A 15,185-nucleotide genomic window follows, 5' to 3' on the forward strand; every position below is an offset into this window, starting at 1 on the left:
GACAAAACCAAGAGGGCTCTGACCTGCATGTCACATCTCTTTCTGATCTACTGCACAAGAGGGACCAGAGACACCAATTACCAATGAGTCACAACAGCAGACAGAAAACTGTTAGTAGGTCTTGACAAGCAGGAATGAAGATGCTTTTTACAAGTGTGTATTTGATGCCAAGTATGTAAGCAGTGTATCTTAGAAAGCAATGCCCTGGTGTTAGAAAAATGGAGTCCCTGTCCAAGTGGCCTTGTGGGATTTGGTCTTGATCTATACTGTGGAAATAGCTCTAGCTAGGTCTTCTTGAAGCATCGTTTACGTCTTCAAGAAAAATAATGACATCTATATAAACAGAGCCATTAATTCTGTGTGGAACTTAGTGCGAGCTGTCTTCATCTCTGTCGTGTGCATGGCAACGGCTGCGTGTAACTGGCACGGGGAGGCCTCCAACCCCTTCAAACAGAGATGCTGGAGGTCATGTTTCTACCCCCAGCTGGATGCAGGAATCCATACAGTTCCCCTGACTGGCACCCTAGAATGACGGCCACCTGTCAGAACCCGGGCCACGACTACAGTATGGGCAGGCTCAGGGGAGTTCACTGCATGATTATCAATTTAGAGCAATAAGGACTGAAACTTACTTGGGGGGGCGGTGGGGATGGCTTAGTTTCTCTGTAGAACAATGAAACTAAAATCAATTCGAGAAACAAAATCCCCTCCGGGAAGAACTAAAACTAGTTTCAAAATTAAAGAAATTTTTATTAAAATGCTATTAAGATGTATGAAAAGCACAATCCTCCCCACAATGTAAAAAAAAAAAAAAAAAAAAAAAGCAAGCAAGCAAGCAAACCAGGAAGTTGGGAATTGTTATGAGCTGTGAGAACAATAGTCTGCAATACTCTGCATGACCGAGGTCTCAGTGTGTCGGGGCTAGGGCCCACCTTGGTGGAAGAAAATGTATTTTTGAAGATAAAAGCTTCAAGGAATTCTTTAGATATCTGTCAGGGGCCCTTTTAAACTTAGTCTTGCCTTGTACTCCGTGTAAAATATTTGTACAAAAATATAAAAGGCATGGCTTGATGTTTAACGTCTGTGTTTTATTGTTGTTGGCACCAGAAAAAGCTCATGTTCTATGTTATGTCACTGTACATACTGTAAACAAGACTGCATTAATATTGTTTTTATGAGTTTTTGTTTCAATGACTCTAGATTTTAAAAAATACATTCACAAACTACCTTATGTTTAAACACAATGATTCCCTTTTATTTCTTAACTGTACCCAAAATCCCACAATAAAAAAATCATTTAAAGCTGTGTGTTTCGAACTCATCACTTGGAAATCGAAACAAAACATAACATAAAAACAAAGATCAGTTTGCAACATAATTTAAAGAAGCTTCTGGTTTAAAATACCACAGCAGCAATATAAAGAGCTGGTGGCAATCACATTTGGGGATGAGGCCCAAATCAATATATTTTGTCCATGTCAGCATCCAATTACAGTAGTTGCTAAATTCAATCCAAAAAGTTATTGCTGAATCTGTTGCATGGAATTTGCGAAGATAGTACTGTTCAGCAGCAGAGCCATAGCAATAAAAATGAGAACGGGAGGGTTTCATTGCTTTTGAGAGCTAAAGGGACCATGATGAGGACATCTTGGTGATCGCCTTGAAGATAATCCCCAATTCCATTATTGTGTGTTACCTGTTTAAAATAAATGCAAATGATAACCACCTTTACAGGAGGGGCATAATCCTCTAGGTCAGAAACTGGAAGAATTCCCCTGCCCTTCCCCCGATTGCCCAAACCACCAGATTGAAATGGCTCCATTTTCCTAACGTGTATTTCGTTCTCATTAATAGTACATCAGCTGCTAATGTATTTAGGCAAAAATCAGTAGGATCACAGACTTTGAAAAAAAAAAAAATCTGTTTACAGTGATTGTTTTCTCCAGAAACCAGCCACATTAGTTTTTATTGATGTTGGATTTTTTTTTTTTTTTTTGAATTTTTGAAGAACAACAATTTGGTCAACTACTGTTTTGTTTAAAAAATATTACATACGCCTGAGATTGCCAGTTGAGCTCTCTATATGTCTCCTGGAGATAACACTGCTGTGATGAACCGTGAAACAAAACAAACGAAACGAGGTAGGTTAAAACAGGAAGCGCAACACAGATATCGTTTTTGCAACACCTCGATACCACAGGCGGCCATGCTTGTAGCTTTGGAAAAAAAAACCCCAGACAGTCACATAAAAGTTCAAATCATCCGAGTAAGAGTTTATAAGGACACGAGTCAACCTGAACTAAATACATACATATCTCTGCACAAATGTTGTTTACCGTATGTTGGGTAATTTGGAGGAAGGTAAAATGATTAGGGTCTCAGAATTTTGGCCAAAGCCTTGCTTTTAAGTTCTATAAAATCTGAACCAATGATGCCTGCTGTATCTCAGGCAGGCTTAGTAGTCTAGTCCCTTCTCTCACCAACCCAGAGAGAACACAGGCAGCTCAGAAACATTTATTATTATTATTTTTTTTCAGTCACAGTTTTCATCTTGAGAAAGTGGCACCCTCAGGAGAAAGCTGGGGATGACCAGAGCCTGGATGTCATTCACTCCCCGATTCCCAGAAAGAACTCAACAAAGTCTCACTCCTAATGAAGCCCGAAGCAAGTGACCTCTTAGCTAGAGGCTTTGTGCATTAAAAAAAGAATGTGTGTGTGTGTGTGTGTGTCTATATATATATATAAATTTTTTTTAGTTTGTTTCCCAGAAGCTCTTTTTGTCCGACCTCATCAGTCATCCCATCTTTTGCCCTGATCTGTTGCATAATAGCTGAGGGAAAGTTGTGTTACAGAGTCCCTCAATTGCTAGAGCCAACTCAACTCAATGGCACTACTACCCCATTCAACACATTCCATTCTGTACAGGGCCATATAAAAATAGGGCCTGTCAGACTTGCAAAAATGGTAGTTGATTTTATTAGTCTAAGGCTAGTAGTTTAGCCATTTAAAATCTATTTCCCCAAAGAGGGGAAAACTAGTATTTTTCTTCTCTTTTAAAAATTCATTAGCCAGTTGCTATCAAAAAGCAACCTTTTGGGTTGGTGAAGGCAAAAGAGTTCTAAAATTACCCCACTATGCAATTATGGCCTTCAGTGTAAGGAGATAAGGTACATTTATTGTGCTGTCTCTCACTATTTGAAATTGGAGATTTTACAACGTATCATATACTTAAAGCTAGCAGGCAGACAGAATTAAAAACAGACTCATTTTCTCGGTATGCATTCTCTCCCCAGTCTTACAAAGTAAGGGGGTAAAGAAAAAAGGTAAAAACGGAACAAAACTCAAAATCCACCATAACACAGCTTAATCATAAGAGCACACAATATTTGTTTCTATCCCTAACTCCGAAGGGCACATGATCCATCTTTGTCCACAAGACAACGCAGCATTCTTGAGGATCTCCTGGAAATTCCTGCCACCTTTTTCTCTCCTTCTCAACCAGGCTGCAACACTGCAAGATGGACCGTGGACTGTACCGGGACAGGTGGAGGAAGAGGAAAAGGGGAAAGCAGTATGTTCAACCAAGCCTTCTGATTCTGCCTCTAGACTGGCATTAGTCCACATGAGTTACGTTCTTTTTAATTAGAAATAACGCCATGAAGATAAGTGCCAAGTGCTCTTCTGTTACCAGTTCATCATGGAATTTCTGTTGAGGGTCATGAAAAACACTTGGCTACTTCCTCCAGATCGCACGGATGCAAAAAATACCTGTTTGAAATTAAAAAGAAGTTAGTTCAACTGCATGGTTGTTTCTTTTCCTCTCTTCTTCCACCGTCCATCCATTTTCTCTCACATGTCCTATCCTTTCCACGTGTCAGCTCTTAAGACTCAACGGCTGGTGTTTATAAAAGTGCCTTTAAATACAGTGCATCCTCTCTAAACACGCCTGACGTTCTCACTACGATTGTTACTATGACTTCTTGTGGTACTGGCCTTCAGGAACGTGGCAGGGGCTATATTTTGATTTGCGACATCCCTTCGGATGCGCGCATTTCAAAAGGGAGTTTCATGCTAGGTAATGTCCTAAATTCCTGGCCGGGGACACAACAGGTCCTTCGTTCATCTCTGGAAAAGCCACAGAGGGCTTCCCTTCTCTCCCTCATAACGACAAGGGGTCAGAGTTTAGGATGGAAGGGAATGGAATACTTTCAAATTCCCAAAGTCAAGGGGGTAGTTTTGGGTCTACTGTCTACTATACAACTTAAGTTATCAGTTTTTAAAGTTAAAAAAAAAAAAAAACGGTGTGGTCAGACAGGATAAGGTGTTTAATGCCTATTCACTTTGGTATCAAGAGTTAACCCTTGGCTTGTCTGCTGGTGCAGGGCATATCCTAGGCCAAAGGAGATAATGGCATTAATAAATAGAACCACAGTCCATTTGGTCTGGGTCTGTTAAATCGTTTTATCAAACAACTAAAAGAAGTGAGCAAAAAATAAAAAAAAAATTAAAAAAAAGAAGTGAGCAAAATTTGGGTTACTGCTTGCTTGAATGTCAGTGAACCACCGCCCTGGGAAAATAATATTCTGGGCTGTGGCCTAGCCCTTCAGTCAGCCAATACTAAACTTTGGTGCACAGCAGTTACTTTTGTCACTAGTGTAAAGTCTCTGCTACTTCATTTCCACAACTCCTCCAGAAGAACGCTGTCTCTCCCAACAACAACTTCTTAGGAAGTTCAGTGGAAATGCTTGTCATTCAGCTAATGCTACATATGTAAGTACAGCTACTGTTAGGGTCAGTGAATCAAAACGGGGAAGCACAGAGGACCCATGGAAACACAACGTGAAGGGGTGGAAGGGCTGCCGTTCTCTCCGGGCTATGCGCACCCTGGGCTCTGAACCTTGGGCCCCCTCAGCCTGCTCCTGAGGGTTTGGGCATGGCTTAGAACAGGCTTCCTGGGATGGGTCTTCAATGAACTGAAGTGTGGGGGTCTATGCCCACATCACTCCTCATCTCAGGATCCCTTGAGACTGGGTTGGGCCTAGAATTTCACTGGGGGTCAGGTCTATTTCTTGGCATACTCTGGCCAGGCCCTGGAACTATCCTGGCCATCCACAGCTGCTGTCTACCCAGACCACACCAACTCAAGAGGAGCTGGCCAGGGTCAGATATAATCTAGACTCATAGCCCCAGGGTTGGACTAGGACCCCATTCTGGCTTTGGGCAACCAAGATGGAGTAAGAGATGTCTGTCCGTTCAACTCATCACATTCTCTACTATAGGCGCTTTGCCTGCTATTTGGGGACAGCATTTCTAAGTTGGCCATAGTCACAAAGGATGAATTCACAAATGAGCACAGTTTAGCTACTAAAAACTCTGGGTTAGTCTACAGGGAGGGAAAGGGAGAAAGCAGCACTGCTGCACAAATACCCTTCTGAGGCGACTGATCATGCCAGACGGACTCCCCCAATTTCACTGCAAAACAATCCCCTTATGACACTTCAGAAGAAACATGGCTGGAATGACACAGGACATGGCACTAGTTGAGTTTGTGACTGTGCATTTCTTAAGGAATGGGTGACATTTTGCAAAAGTTGGTATTTCTACATGTCAAATGTCTTACATTTAAGGTGAATATAATGTGATGGATTAGGTCCCCGTAGTGACTTTGTGAAAAGTCTCAAAGTGGAGTGTGAAGTCGACCCACTGTGAATGATTGATGATGGGCCAACTCTCCCAAGTGCGGAGGAGAATTTGGGATGTCTGCTGAGTCATTATAAGGCCTTCAAGCCACAAAAGTTGCTAAGAGTTTACAAGAAATTTGTAGAAGTGTTAATGTCTTTTTAAATATGTGAATAATATGTTTTGAGGGCTCACATGAACCAAACCAAATAATGCCATTTCAAGATAATACTGTTTAACACAGATATGATTAAAATCAGTATAAAGGAAAATGAAGGTTTCACAGGTACCTGGTGGTCTCTTAAAATGCAAACACTAATGCAAATGTTGAAACGGATTTACCTTATCATTTCTTTCACATAGAAACTTTAACCTTTGAGCTCGCTTATGCATAAATACTCCATCCAAATGTCCTGTTTCCACTGACCGGATCTCAATAGCTTTCTCGCCCCAGCCCATTATCTGATTGGAATGAATGTAGGCTGTCAAAAGGAATTTCCAAAACCGCATTAAAAACATTAGATGGGCAATAACTCACAGCATCTGTTCACATCTTAACCACAAAAATGACAAACGACTTGAGATAAACAGACAAAGCAAGTCTTACAAGTGTTATTCACAGACTGTTTTTTTTTTTTGTTTTTTTTTTGTTTTTGTTTTTTTTTTTTGTGGAATCAAATGGTTGTTTCACATTTCTTGACTTTCGTTTCATTTGGGGGGTGTAACTGCTGAAGGAGATAAGGAATGGTTAACCTACCCACGGACGTGGGCATTTCTCCCCATTGAAGCACCACATCCTTAGTTATCCGGCCATAGGTGTTTACATACACCCCCTCATCCTCATAGCAAACGAGCATTTCCATTCCATCTGTTTTAGGCAAGATGACAATGGCATGAGGAGTGATATTGCCCTGAATCTAGGAGACAAAGAAAGGCCAGGCATTATTCTTTTTAAAAAAATAAGACAGCGTCTTGACTATTAATCACTAAGAATTGCAAAAAAGAGTGTCCCCCCCCGCCCCGCCCAACCACGTTCATTCTAGAAACTGACATTTTGCTTTGCTTTGCTTAATTTAACCACTGACCTGTCAAATGCCCTAGTATACAAATACAAACTCAGGCACCGGGTCAAGAATCCAATTTACCTGGTTCCTAAAAACAACAACTGCAAGTATGGGACACCTACAGAGTGCGGAGCACGGGGCTCTTCCCATACATGATTTCTAGTCCTTAGAACAGTTCCCCATGGGAGGTACCATTCTCTATAGACGAGGCATCTGCATGTCAGAGGGGTTAGGCAGATTGGGCAAAGCTGCACTGGTATTTTGGTGGTAGAACTGGGATTTGAGCACATGTCTCATGGCCGTAATAATTACGTGTTGTCCATCTACTTCTAAAAAAGATGAGGGGAATGCAGACCAGCTGAATCAGATGGAAATACCCTAAATGGGGTCAAACGGTGGGGCCCAATGCCTACCAAAGAGGCCCTTAGCATACAACAGACTGTTCATCTGCGTGCCTAAACAGGAAAATCCAAACTAACAGCTCATTGAGAAAAAAACATTTAAAGTGACCACTCTATTGGAATAAATAAACACAGATGGGCTTGTAGGAGAGGAGATGCGAGCTGGGACACAGCAGTGAGCGCTGTGTGTGTGCACGTGAGACAGACTGTGTGTGTGTGTCACATATTGAGGCAACTTTTTTCAATATTCGTGCTTTGTTTTGCAGTAAAGCCTATAAACTCTCAAAAAATCCCAGTCGGCAATAGATGAGGCCTCGGACTTTCCTGACAGTGTCTACTGTATGTTGGCCTTGGGATCACATGCAGGAAACACAGCTTGCACTGCGCCAATCCCAGTAAGTGAAACCATGTGCAGTATTTGTGTTTCACGGTCAGATTTTAGGCCATGTTCCAGGATTATAATATGAAGATGATAATTTGCAGGGGCTTGTGCCAAGTACCTTAGAGGTATTCTCTCATTTAATGCTGAGGACAACCCTCTGGGATAAGTCCTTTCACCCCCATTCTGCAGATGGGAAAGCTGAGGGCTGGAGAGAATGTCCAGTGTGCCGGGGTGTGCACTCCAGTGTCTGATTCCACTACATGACACTCCCCTCCAGTTGGAGAGAGGAACAAAGACAGCAAAAGGAGACCACTGACTTCCCAAGTAACATGAACCCATCTCCCTTCAAGAACTGAAAACATGGAACTTGTCCATTGTACTCTTGCTTAAAAAACACAATTTATGCCCCTGAAGGAAAAATATCATATGCATTTTAATCTAAAGTCCAGCGAGGCAACATGTCCAGTAAATGGCAGAGAACTGCCTTTACGTGCTACTCAGTTTCAAGCATTTGTAAAAGTCGGGTAAAAGTTAGCCCGACTTCTACTAAAAATGTGCAAGAACGAATCTCCTTCTACATGCACATGGTTGCACAGAGAGCCCGGGCGGCTTACTTCCAGAAACTTACATGAGACGGTATGTAGATATCATAGGAGTTTCCTGAATCAACATCAATTACATGGAAACCAGTGTGTGAGCCAAAAATAACCTTTAATCTTTGACCTTCTTCTACCGTGAGATCAACAAGCAGTGGCTTGTGCTGGAGATCTGCAAAAGACTTTAAGAAGCGCCCCATGAGTGTCCACATTGTTCAAAGAGGTTATCTTAATTTTGTCTTTTAGCTAGAGCCTGGTGAAGTTAATGTCTGACTTTCTTACGTTGAAAAGCCAGATTTCTCTTTCAGCTTTAGGTCTATTCATATTCTGGCCCTAGGAGGAAGGGTCTAGCACCCATGTGTGGCCCCTTCCCCACCTCTTGTCCTTTAGGGCAGAGAAGTGGTTTACAGTTGTCAACTCTGACCGTGTCGTTATACCTGAAAAAGCTGGCACCTGGGTGCTGCTGCTCTTTCCTATTTCTGGCTTTTCCCTCCGGAGAAGGTCCAGCCACTTCTCTGGCGCCTTTCCTTCCCATGGAACAGCCGGACCCAGGCATGGCCATGACCTCCCCAGAGACAGCCTGGGGTGGGCTGCTGGGCCAGCTCTGTGCTAATAAACCTGTTCAGAATTCAGGCGTATGCTCTGTTCTGATTTTCCTTCAATGACTGAGTGGGCATCAGATTGGCACCTTCTTTTAAACTCATTTGAGATCTGAGACTTAGGTTTGGCCAATCAAGAAGCAGGGGAGGCTGGAACATCGTAAGACTCGTGGCTTAAGTTGGCCAGTTGAGCTTAACGAGGAAGGAAAAAGAGAGCTCCAGCCAAGTTTATTGAGGTTCTTGAATCCAGAGCCCGAGCCCCAACTAGCTGTCAAGCATTATTTCTCTGTTTTCTTTTGCCATTATTTCAAGACAGTCTACTTTTTCTAGGGCTTTGGTGTCTGGGAGAGAATCTGTAAAACCACAAGTGGCTCAGCTATCATGCCACCGCCACCCAGGGGAGCCCTCTTTCTTCATTTTTTTGCTAATGGAGTCTCACAGAAGGGGAGGCTCCAGTCTTTCCTGTTCTAGTCTTGGCCTTGGCACTGCCCTCCTGCCAGGCGGCGTGGTCTACTCAACACAGCCTTTTGCACCCCCTCATTCACTTTGGCTGGTAAACTGATGGCTGTAACTTCCGAACTGGAATGGGAAGGAAGGGACCCTGCCTGGAAAGCTTTTGTGGACTGAGATTTTGGCACAATGGCAGCACCGCTTTAGCTTTTAGGTGTCACCCCTTAAGTGTTATTACTAACTTAATACAGTCCAAAATTTCCACAAAAGTGCAGTTATGGAGGAAGCCCATTTCCATTGATGTATCATCTGTCTTCCTGAGCCCATCAGAAATGAGCCCTTGCACCAAAGGCAACAAGACGGCCTCAAAGAGCACCTTACAGTGTTCCCAAGGCAGCTTCTGCCCTCACATGGCCTAAGGGGCAAGAAAGAATACATAAAGGGGCCAAGGAAGATCAAAGCCACAAGGGTGGGGAGAAAAAGTGAGCCAATGTGCTATGAAGAGAGTGAGAGGTACACAGGCAGAGAGACAGGGGACAGAGAGAAATTCCCATGGGCTCTGCACAGAGCTGCAGCCCTGCAAACACCCAAGTGCCTGCACGTACTGGTCCTTCTGGCATTTGGGGGTCAACTTTCACAAGCCGGGGTCCACAGTGCTAGCACATCCTCATCCCACTCCTGCTGAGTGTCATGAGTGACCAATCCAACCATGGTGGTTACAGACTCAGATAAGGGCAAAAATGAAAAAGCAGAATGCAGAGAAACTAAGCCATTTCCTTACGTAACTACATTCAGCACTCATTTCAGAGAAGTCCGATAACATTGGGGATACATAGGTGTCATGTGAGTTTTAGGGGCTTTACCCCAAAGGCTTATATGGATGACAAGATCTGGATTCATCCTTGAGATTTGGTGCGGCTGTCGGTATGCCTTTTTCAGACAACATATCAGAGTACTCTAGTTAGCTGCCTGTATAACGACTCTCGTTGCCTAATATCACGGTTAATGCTTTGCCCAGTAGCCACGCCCCTCAGAGATGATTCGTAGACCTGAAATGGAAGAGGGCGCACCCTAATTTTTCCCCATTCACCCACCCTCTCCAACCCCAGTATACGTTATAACACTTATTAGTGCTTAGTCTTTGCTTTTGGAAGAATAAGTCTAAGAGTTCCTATACTTTAAAAGAGGCTTATTACATATAGAAAGATTGGTTCTAGTCAATATGCAAGACTGTTAACTGGTGCAAACCTAAAATTAAAAAAAAAAATCCCTTCTTTAGGGAATCGGCGTGCCTGCTTACCTTAAATGCCATGAACTTATGATAGGGTTTAGGAGCCCAAGCATATATCTCCACAGCATTCTTTAAGGCAATCACTAGGAATTTAATCCTTTCATATTTAACTGTAATAGACAAATTATGAATTAGAACAAGGATACCAACTTATTCAGGTTTTTGTATTAACGTATGTGTAAGCCACGATATGTAAATACGTAATTGATGGTGATGCTCTTGCTGTGAGATTTGCTCATAGATCCAGATTGAACTTTCTTTTTTTGTTTTTTATTGGTGTTCAATTTGCCAACATATAGCATAACACCCAGTGCTCATCCCATCAAGTGCCCCCCTCAGTGCCCGTCACCCAGTCACCCTCACCCCCCACCCACCTCCCTTTCTACCACCCCTAGTTCGTTTCCCAGAGTTAGGAGTCTCTCATGTTCTGTCTCCCTCTCTGATATTTCCCACTCATTTTCTCTCCTTTCCCCTTTATTCTTAAACCACTCGGTCTGCAGAATACTTGGGGCCTTTTGCTTTATACTGAAGGCTCCTTTTTTCATCTGAAGGCTTAGGACACTCTTTAATCACTAGGTCTAGATGTCAATGACTCGTTGTGATAAGAATCTGCACAATCACCTTCATGTTCCCCTCCTGGCTCTTACAGTCATCCACATGCAAGAAGCTGAGGGCTGCCATGGCCAAATGGTAGAAAAATTAGCAAGAGGGTAGAGACATAAAGGTGGCCATTTGCTTATTATCCAAATTTGAACTCCAGTTATTAGGGATTTATAAGTGATGAGTGCCTTTATAAAGAAGGCCCTTACATCGATCCCCCTCTCCATACACCGCAGGAGATTGTAGCAAAAGGACTGCTGTGTATGAACCAGAAAGCAGGCCCTCAGCAGACACCGAGTCAGCCAGGACCTTGGTCTTGGACTTTCCAGGCTCCGGAACTGTGAGAAATAGATCCCTGTTGTTCATGGTGTCTGCCATAGCAACCTGGACAGGCTAGGACGGTACCCGTGGCAGTCATTTCCTTTGGGGGAATATTTGAATGAAGAGAACACTCGTGTCCTACAGAAACTGGACAGCCCATGGCCAAGAACCAAATTCTTGCTCTCTGCGCTCTTTTTCTGTAGTGTGCCCCTTCTGTTTACATGTTCTGTCTTTCATATGCTTTCAACTACTTCCTTGTCCATTTATTTCCATATTTCTAAATAACAAGCTTATCATGTGATTTCTTGATTTTCTTCAGTTGCAGGTATTATCTACTGAGTTGAGAGTCTGGAAACGATTTAGTCTCTTATGACCGTCTCCTCTCTCTAGTTTCTTTTCTCACACACACGTTTCTTCCTCCCCCAACACCACTAATACAATTATGGTTCAAATTTTTGGTTAAATCAAGATTCCATGTTGAAATGATTATTCTCATCTGAGGCATCTAGGATGCCACAGTCACATTTCCTTTCTTGTTCTCCCTTTTTTTTTCCCACTTCATTCTTCTCCATGCGTCTATCTCTAAGCACACGTAGACTTGCTGCTGGTGCTGTGAATGCCTTCAATGTGGTCAAACGTGGCAGGTAATCTATTCATGACCTTTTCTTTTCCCTGGAGACATCCCTTTTGGAAACGCTCCCTTGTCTCACTCTACTTGGACTGATTTTTCTCTAGACCTAAGACAGAACTGTCATTCACATTTCCTTCACCACCATTCTGGGTATTTTCTTCCCTTTTTAATCTTTTATGGTTTTATTTTGATGGAATACATCAGTCAGTAGTTTCCTGAGAAATACTGTATGGAACATAAATGTTGTGAGACCCTGCCTGTCTGAAAGGGTCTTCACACTGCATTCAAAGTTAACAAATGGTTTGGTGGTGTGATGGTTAATTTTTTGTCAACTTGACCCGGCCACAAGGTGCTCAGATATCTGGTCAATCATTGTTCTGAGTGTGTCTGTGAGGGTTTTTCCAGATCATATTAATATGTGAATGGGTACGCAGAGTAAAGCAGATTGCCCTCTCCATATGGATTGGCCTCATCCGGTCAATTACAGGCCTGAATAGAATAAAAAGATTGAATAAGAGAACACCTCCTGCTTGACTGTTGAGCTGGGAAACTGGTCTCTTCCAGACTTCAGATTGGGTCTGAGACGCTGGCTCCCCTGGGTTTCCAGCTGGCCGGCTACAGATCTTGGGATTCTTAGTCTCTATAAGTCTGTGAAGCAACTTCTAGAGTAAACCTCTTTCTATAGAGAGAGCATGTATACACACACGTATATGTATTTATATACACACATAAGTATACACACCTCTGTGTGTGTGTGTGTGTGTGTGTGTGTATCCTACTAGTTCTGTTTCTCTGGAGAACCCTGGTTAATACGTGGTTAATACGGATGGCTTATAAAATAACTAGTTGGAGGCTTTGTTTCATCTTCTTGGAAGCTTCTAGTATTGCTACTAAATCTCAAGCCACCTAATATAGAAACTTTATTTATAATCTGGAAGCCTTAAAGACTTCCTCATTTCCTGGGTCCTGAAATGTCATGTTAATATATCTTCCTGTGAGTCCTTTTTTTTTTTTTTTTTCATTCACTATACTGGGTATTCACTGAATCCTTTTAATTTGGGATTTTTAGTTCTAGAAATTTTCTTATATTCCTTCTTTGATACTTTCCTCCATTTCCAATTTGATTTTCTCTTTTTCCTAAACCCGAACAGATTTTGAAGCACTTGGACTGATACTTTTACTTTCTGACTTTCTGTCTCCTTTCTGATCTTTTTCTTTTCTTTCCTTTTCTTTTTGTCCTACTTTCTGGGAGATGCCTCATCTTTATCTTCCAATACATCTACTACCTTTCTATACCTGCCAATATATTCAGATTTCCAAAATTTTTTTCTTGTTCTCTGAGTGACCTCCTCCGACCCTGCTCCAACTTTCTTCTTAATGGTCCCTGTTCTTCTCTTCTGGAAATAGGTTTTCTAATTTCTCTGAAGTTATTACAGTTTCTTTTTAATTTGCTTCCATTCCTCATTATCTTTGTTTCCTCTAAAGTCCTTTCTTTCTGTTTAAGTTTCCTTCTTGTTAGTGGATGTCCTTGCTTCTAGTACACATGAGCTTACCCACTGCTGGGCTTCAGGTGTAGGCGGTGAGATAGCAAGCTTTTCCACGGCACTTTAAATGTTACTACCTGGATATCTTTTCTTCTGGCCATTTAGTTTCTCCAAAGACAAATCTTTCAGTATCTTGCTTGGGAATATAAGTATGGCTGCCAACATTCTGGGAGCTAAGCAGGGGAAACGTGTGTGTGTCTGTCTGTCTGTCTGCTCTGGCAATCCTATATTCACACAATTCAGACTGGCTGTGCCAACTTTTCACCCTCTGTTGAGTGGGAGAGAACTTGCTGCCTCTCACCCTTCTAATACTCCTTCTGTTTTCAGTTCCACTCATATATACCTCCATCTCAGATAGACCTGGCCTCTGACCCTGGGCTTTTCTGGGTTCTGTTAAGTGGCTGGATTGTTTTTGATGACTTTCCGCACTGCAGGCATAGAATTCAGCATTTCTTGGTCACCTAGGCTAGTAACTCGTCAACCAACTATCAATTCTGTTGACATCTCGTTTGCTGGTTTCTCATCTCTTTGTCCTTGTGGGTTTATGGAATTTTTTTTTTATTCCTTTGCTGTCATTTTAATGGGTATTTAGGAAGGAGTAGAGATAAATGTTTAAACTGGAGCATAGGACTTTAGTCTGAATGTGCTCTTTGAACTTCATCAATCTGACTTTTGGGAAACAATGCAAGTTTACTGGAAGTTCCAACGTCTTAAACTTGTAGCAAATACATCATCAATACCTGACAAAAAAGAAATGGGATGAAGCTTAAACTGAATAATTAGGATTGAGTAAACAATTCCATGTCTTTACACTTACCAACTTTGTAATGTATGCAGCCTTCCAAGTCCCCAACCGTGATCCAGCCTTGTTTCTTTTCTACTTCTGGGTCATTGTGTAGTATTCTGTTTCTTAACCATGAAAGATAGTAAACTCGTAGTTTGTTCTTCTTTCCTGTTGAAATAATAGAGCTCTAATTTCAAGCCTGTGACAGCCTTTTTTCTCAGTCCTTCCCTAAAATCTCTATTTTATTTTATTCATTTATTTTTATTTTATTTACAATTGTGTATGTGTGTGAAGGCACAAGAACCAGTGTGCTCGGCCTCATCAAGGTGTTGTCTATGCCAACAGCTCCAAGTGTTTTGGGCAAATAACCATCTTATAATTTGTCTTTACCTTCAGGTTGTTTCTTATTTGAGCAAGCTGCTCTTTCTCTTCTCAATGCAAAGGGAAGTGTCAAGACCTAATTCTTGCAATGGAAGAGTTGGTCAGACTTCCAGAACATTCTAGATCTAATTACACGAAGGAGTGTCGATAACTGGACATTTTAACACGCTTACGTGTGACTGTCTCTCTCACCTTCTAACCTAACAGCATATGTTAATGGAGAGCCTCTTATTTGCCTTCTCTCTTACTTTGAAGATGACAGCTGGGCGTAGTTTTCTTTTACCTGACTAACAACAACAAAAAATTATAAGGAGAAAAAAGAAACAATTTTAATGAAGGCAACCTAGGCTCAGCAGAGAACCCTGGACATGTTGATGATTCTGAGATCACTGAAGGAAATACCAAACAAAAATAGTAGAGAAAAGATATATGTACTTGGAAAAAACCCAAACATGTGTACTT

At 42.0% G+C, this 15,185-nt stretch overlaps 1 protein-coding gene across 8 annotated transcripts in view; it reads right to left on the bottom strand.

Annotated features, from left to right (window-relative positions):
- Positions 1 to 1,067: 1,067 nt before the first annotated feature.
- TNIK (TRAF2 and NCK interacting kinase) overlaps positions 1,068 to 15,185 on the bottom strand; it is a 377,380-nt gene continuing 363,262 nt past the window's right edge. For all 8 annotated transcript variants that reach the window (XM_077880331.1, XM_077880329.1, XM_077880327.1 and 5 more), the window contains 6 exons: positions 14,376 to 14,510; positions 10,472 to 10,572; positions 8,155 to 8,304; positions 6,437 to 6,596; positions 6,022 to 6,161; positions 1,068 to 3,768 (listed from right to left, as the gene is read on the bottom strand). In XM_077880331.1, coding sequence (XP_077736457.1) covers positions 3,685 to 3,768; positions 6,022 to 6,161; positions 6,437 to 6,596; positions 8,155 to 8,304; positions 10,472 to 10,572; positions 14,376 to 14,510 — 770 coding nt within the window. In that variant the 3' untranslated portion in view covers positions 1,068 to 3,684. The remainder of the gene's footprint in view (positions 3,769 to 6,021; positions 6,162 to 6,436; positions 6,597 to 8,154; positions 8,305 to 10,471; positions 10,573 to 14,375; positions 14,511 to 15,185) is intronic.

This window comes from Canis aureus, chromosome 31 (genome assembly GCF_053574225.1).
Source record: "Canis aureus isolate CA01 chromosome 31, VMU_Caureus_v.1.0, whole genome shotgun sequence".
NCBI classification, from domain to species: domain Eukaryota; kingdom Metazoa; phylum Chordata; class Mammalia; order Carnivora; family Canidae; genus Canis; species Canis aureus.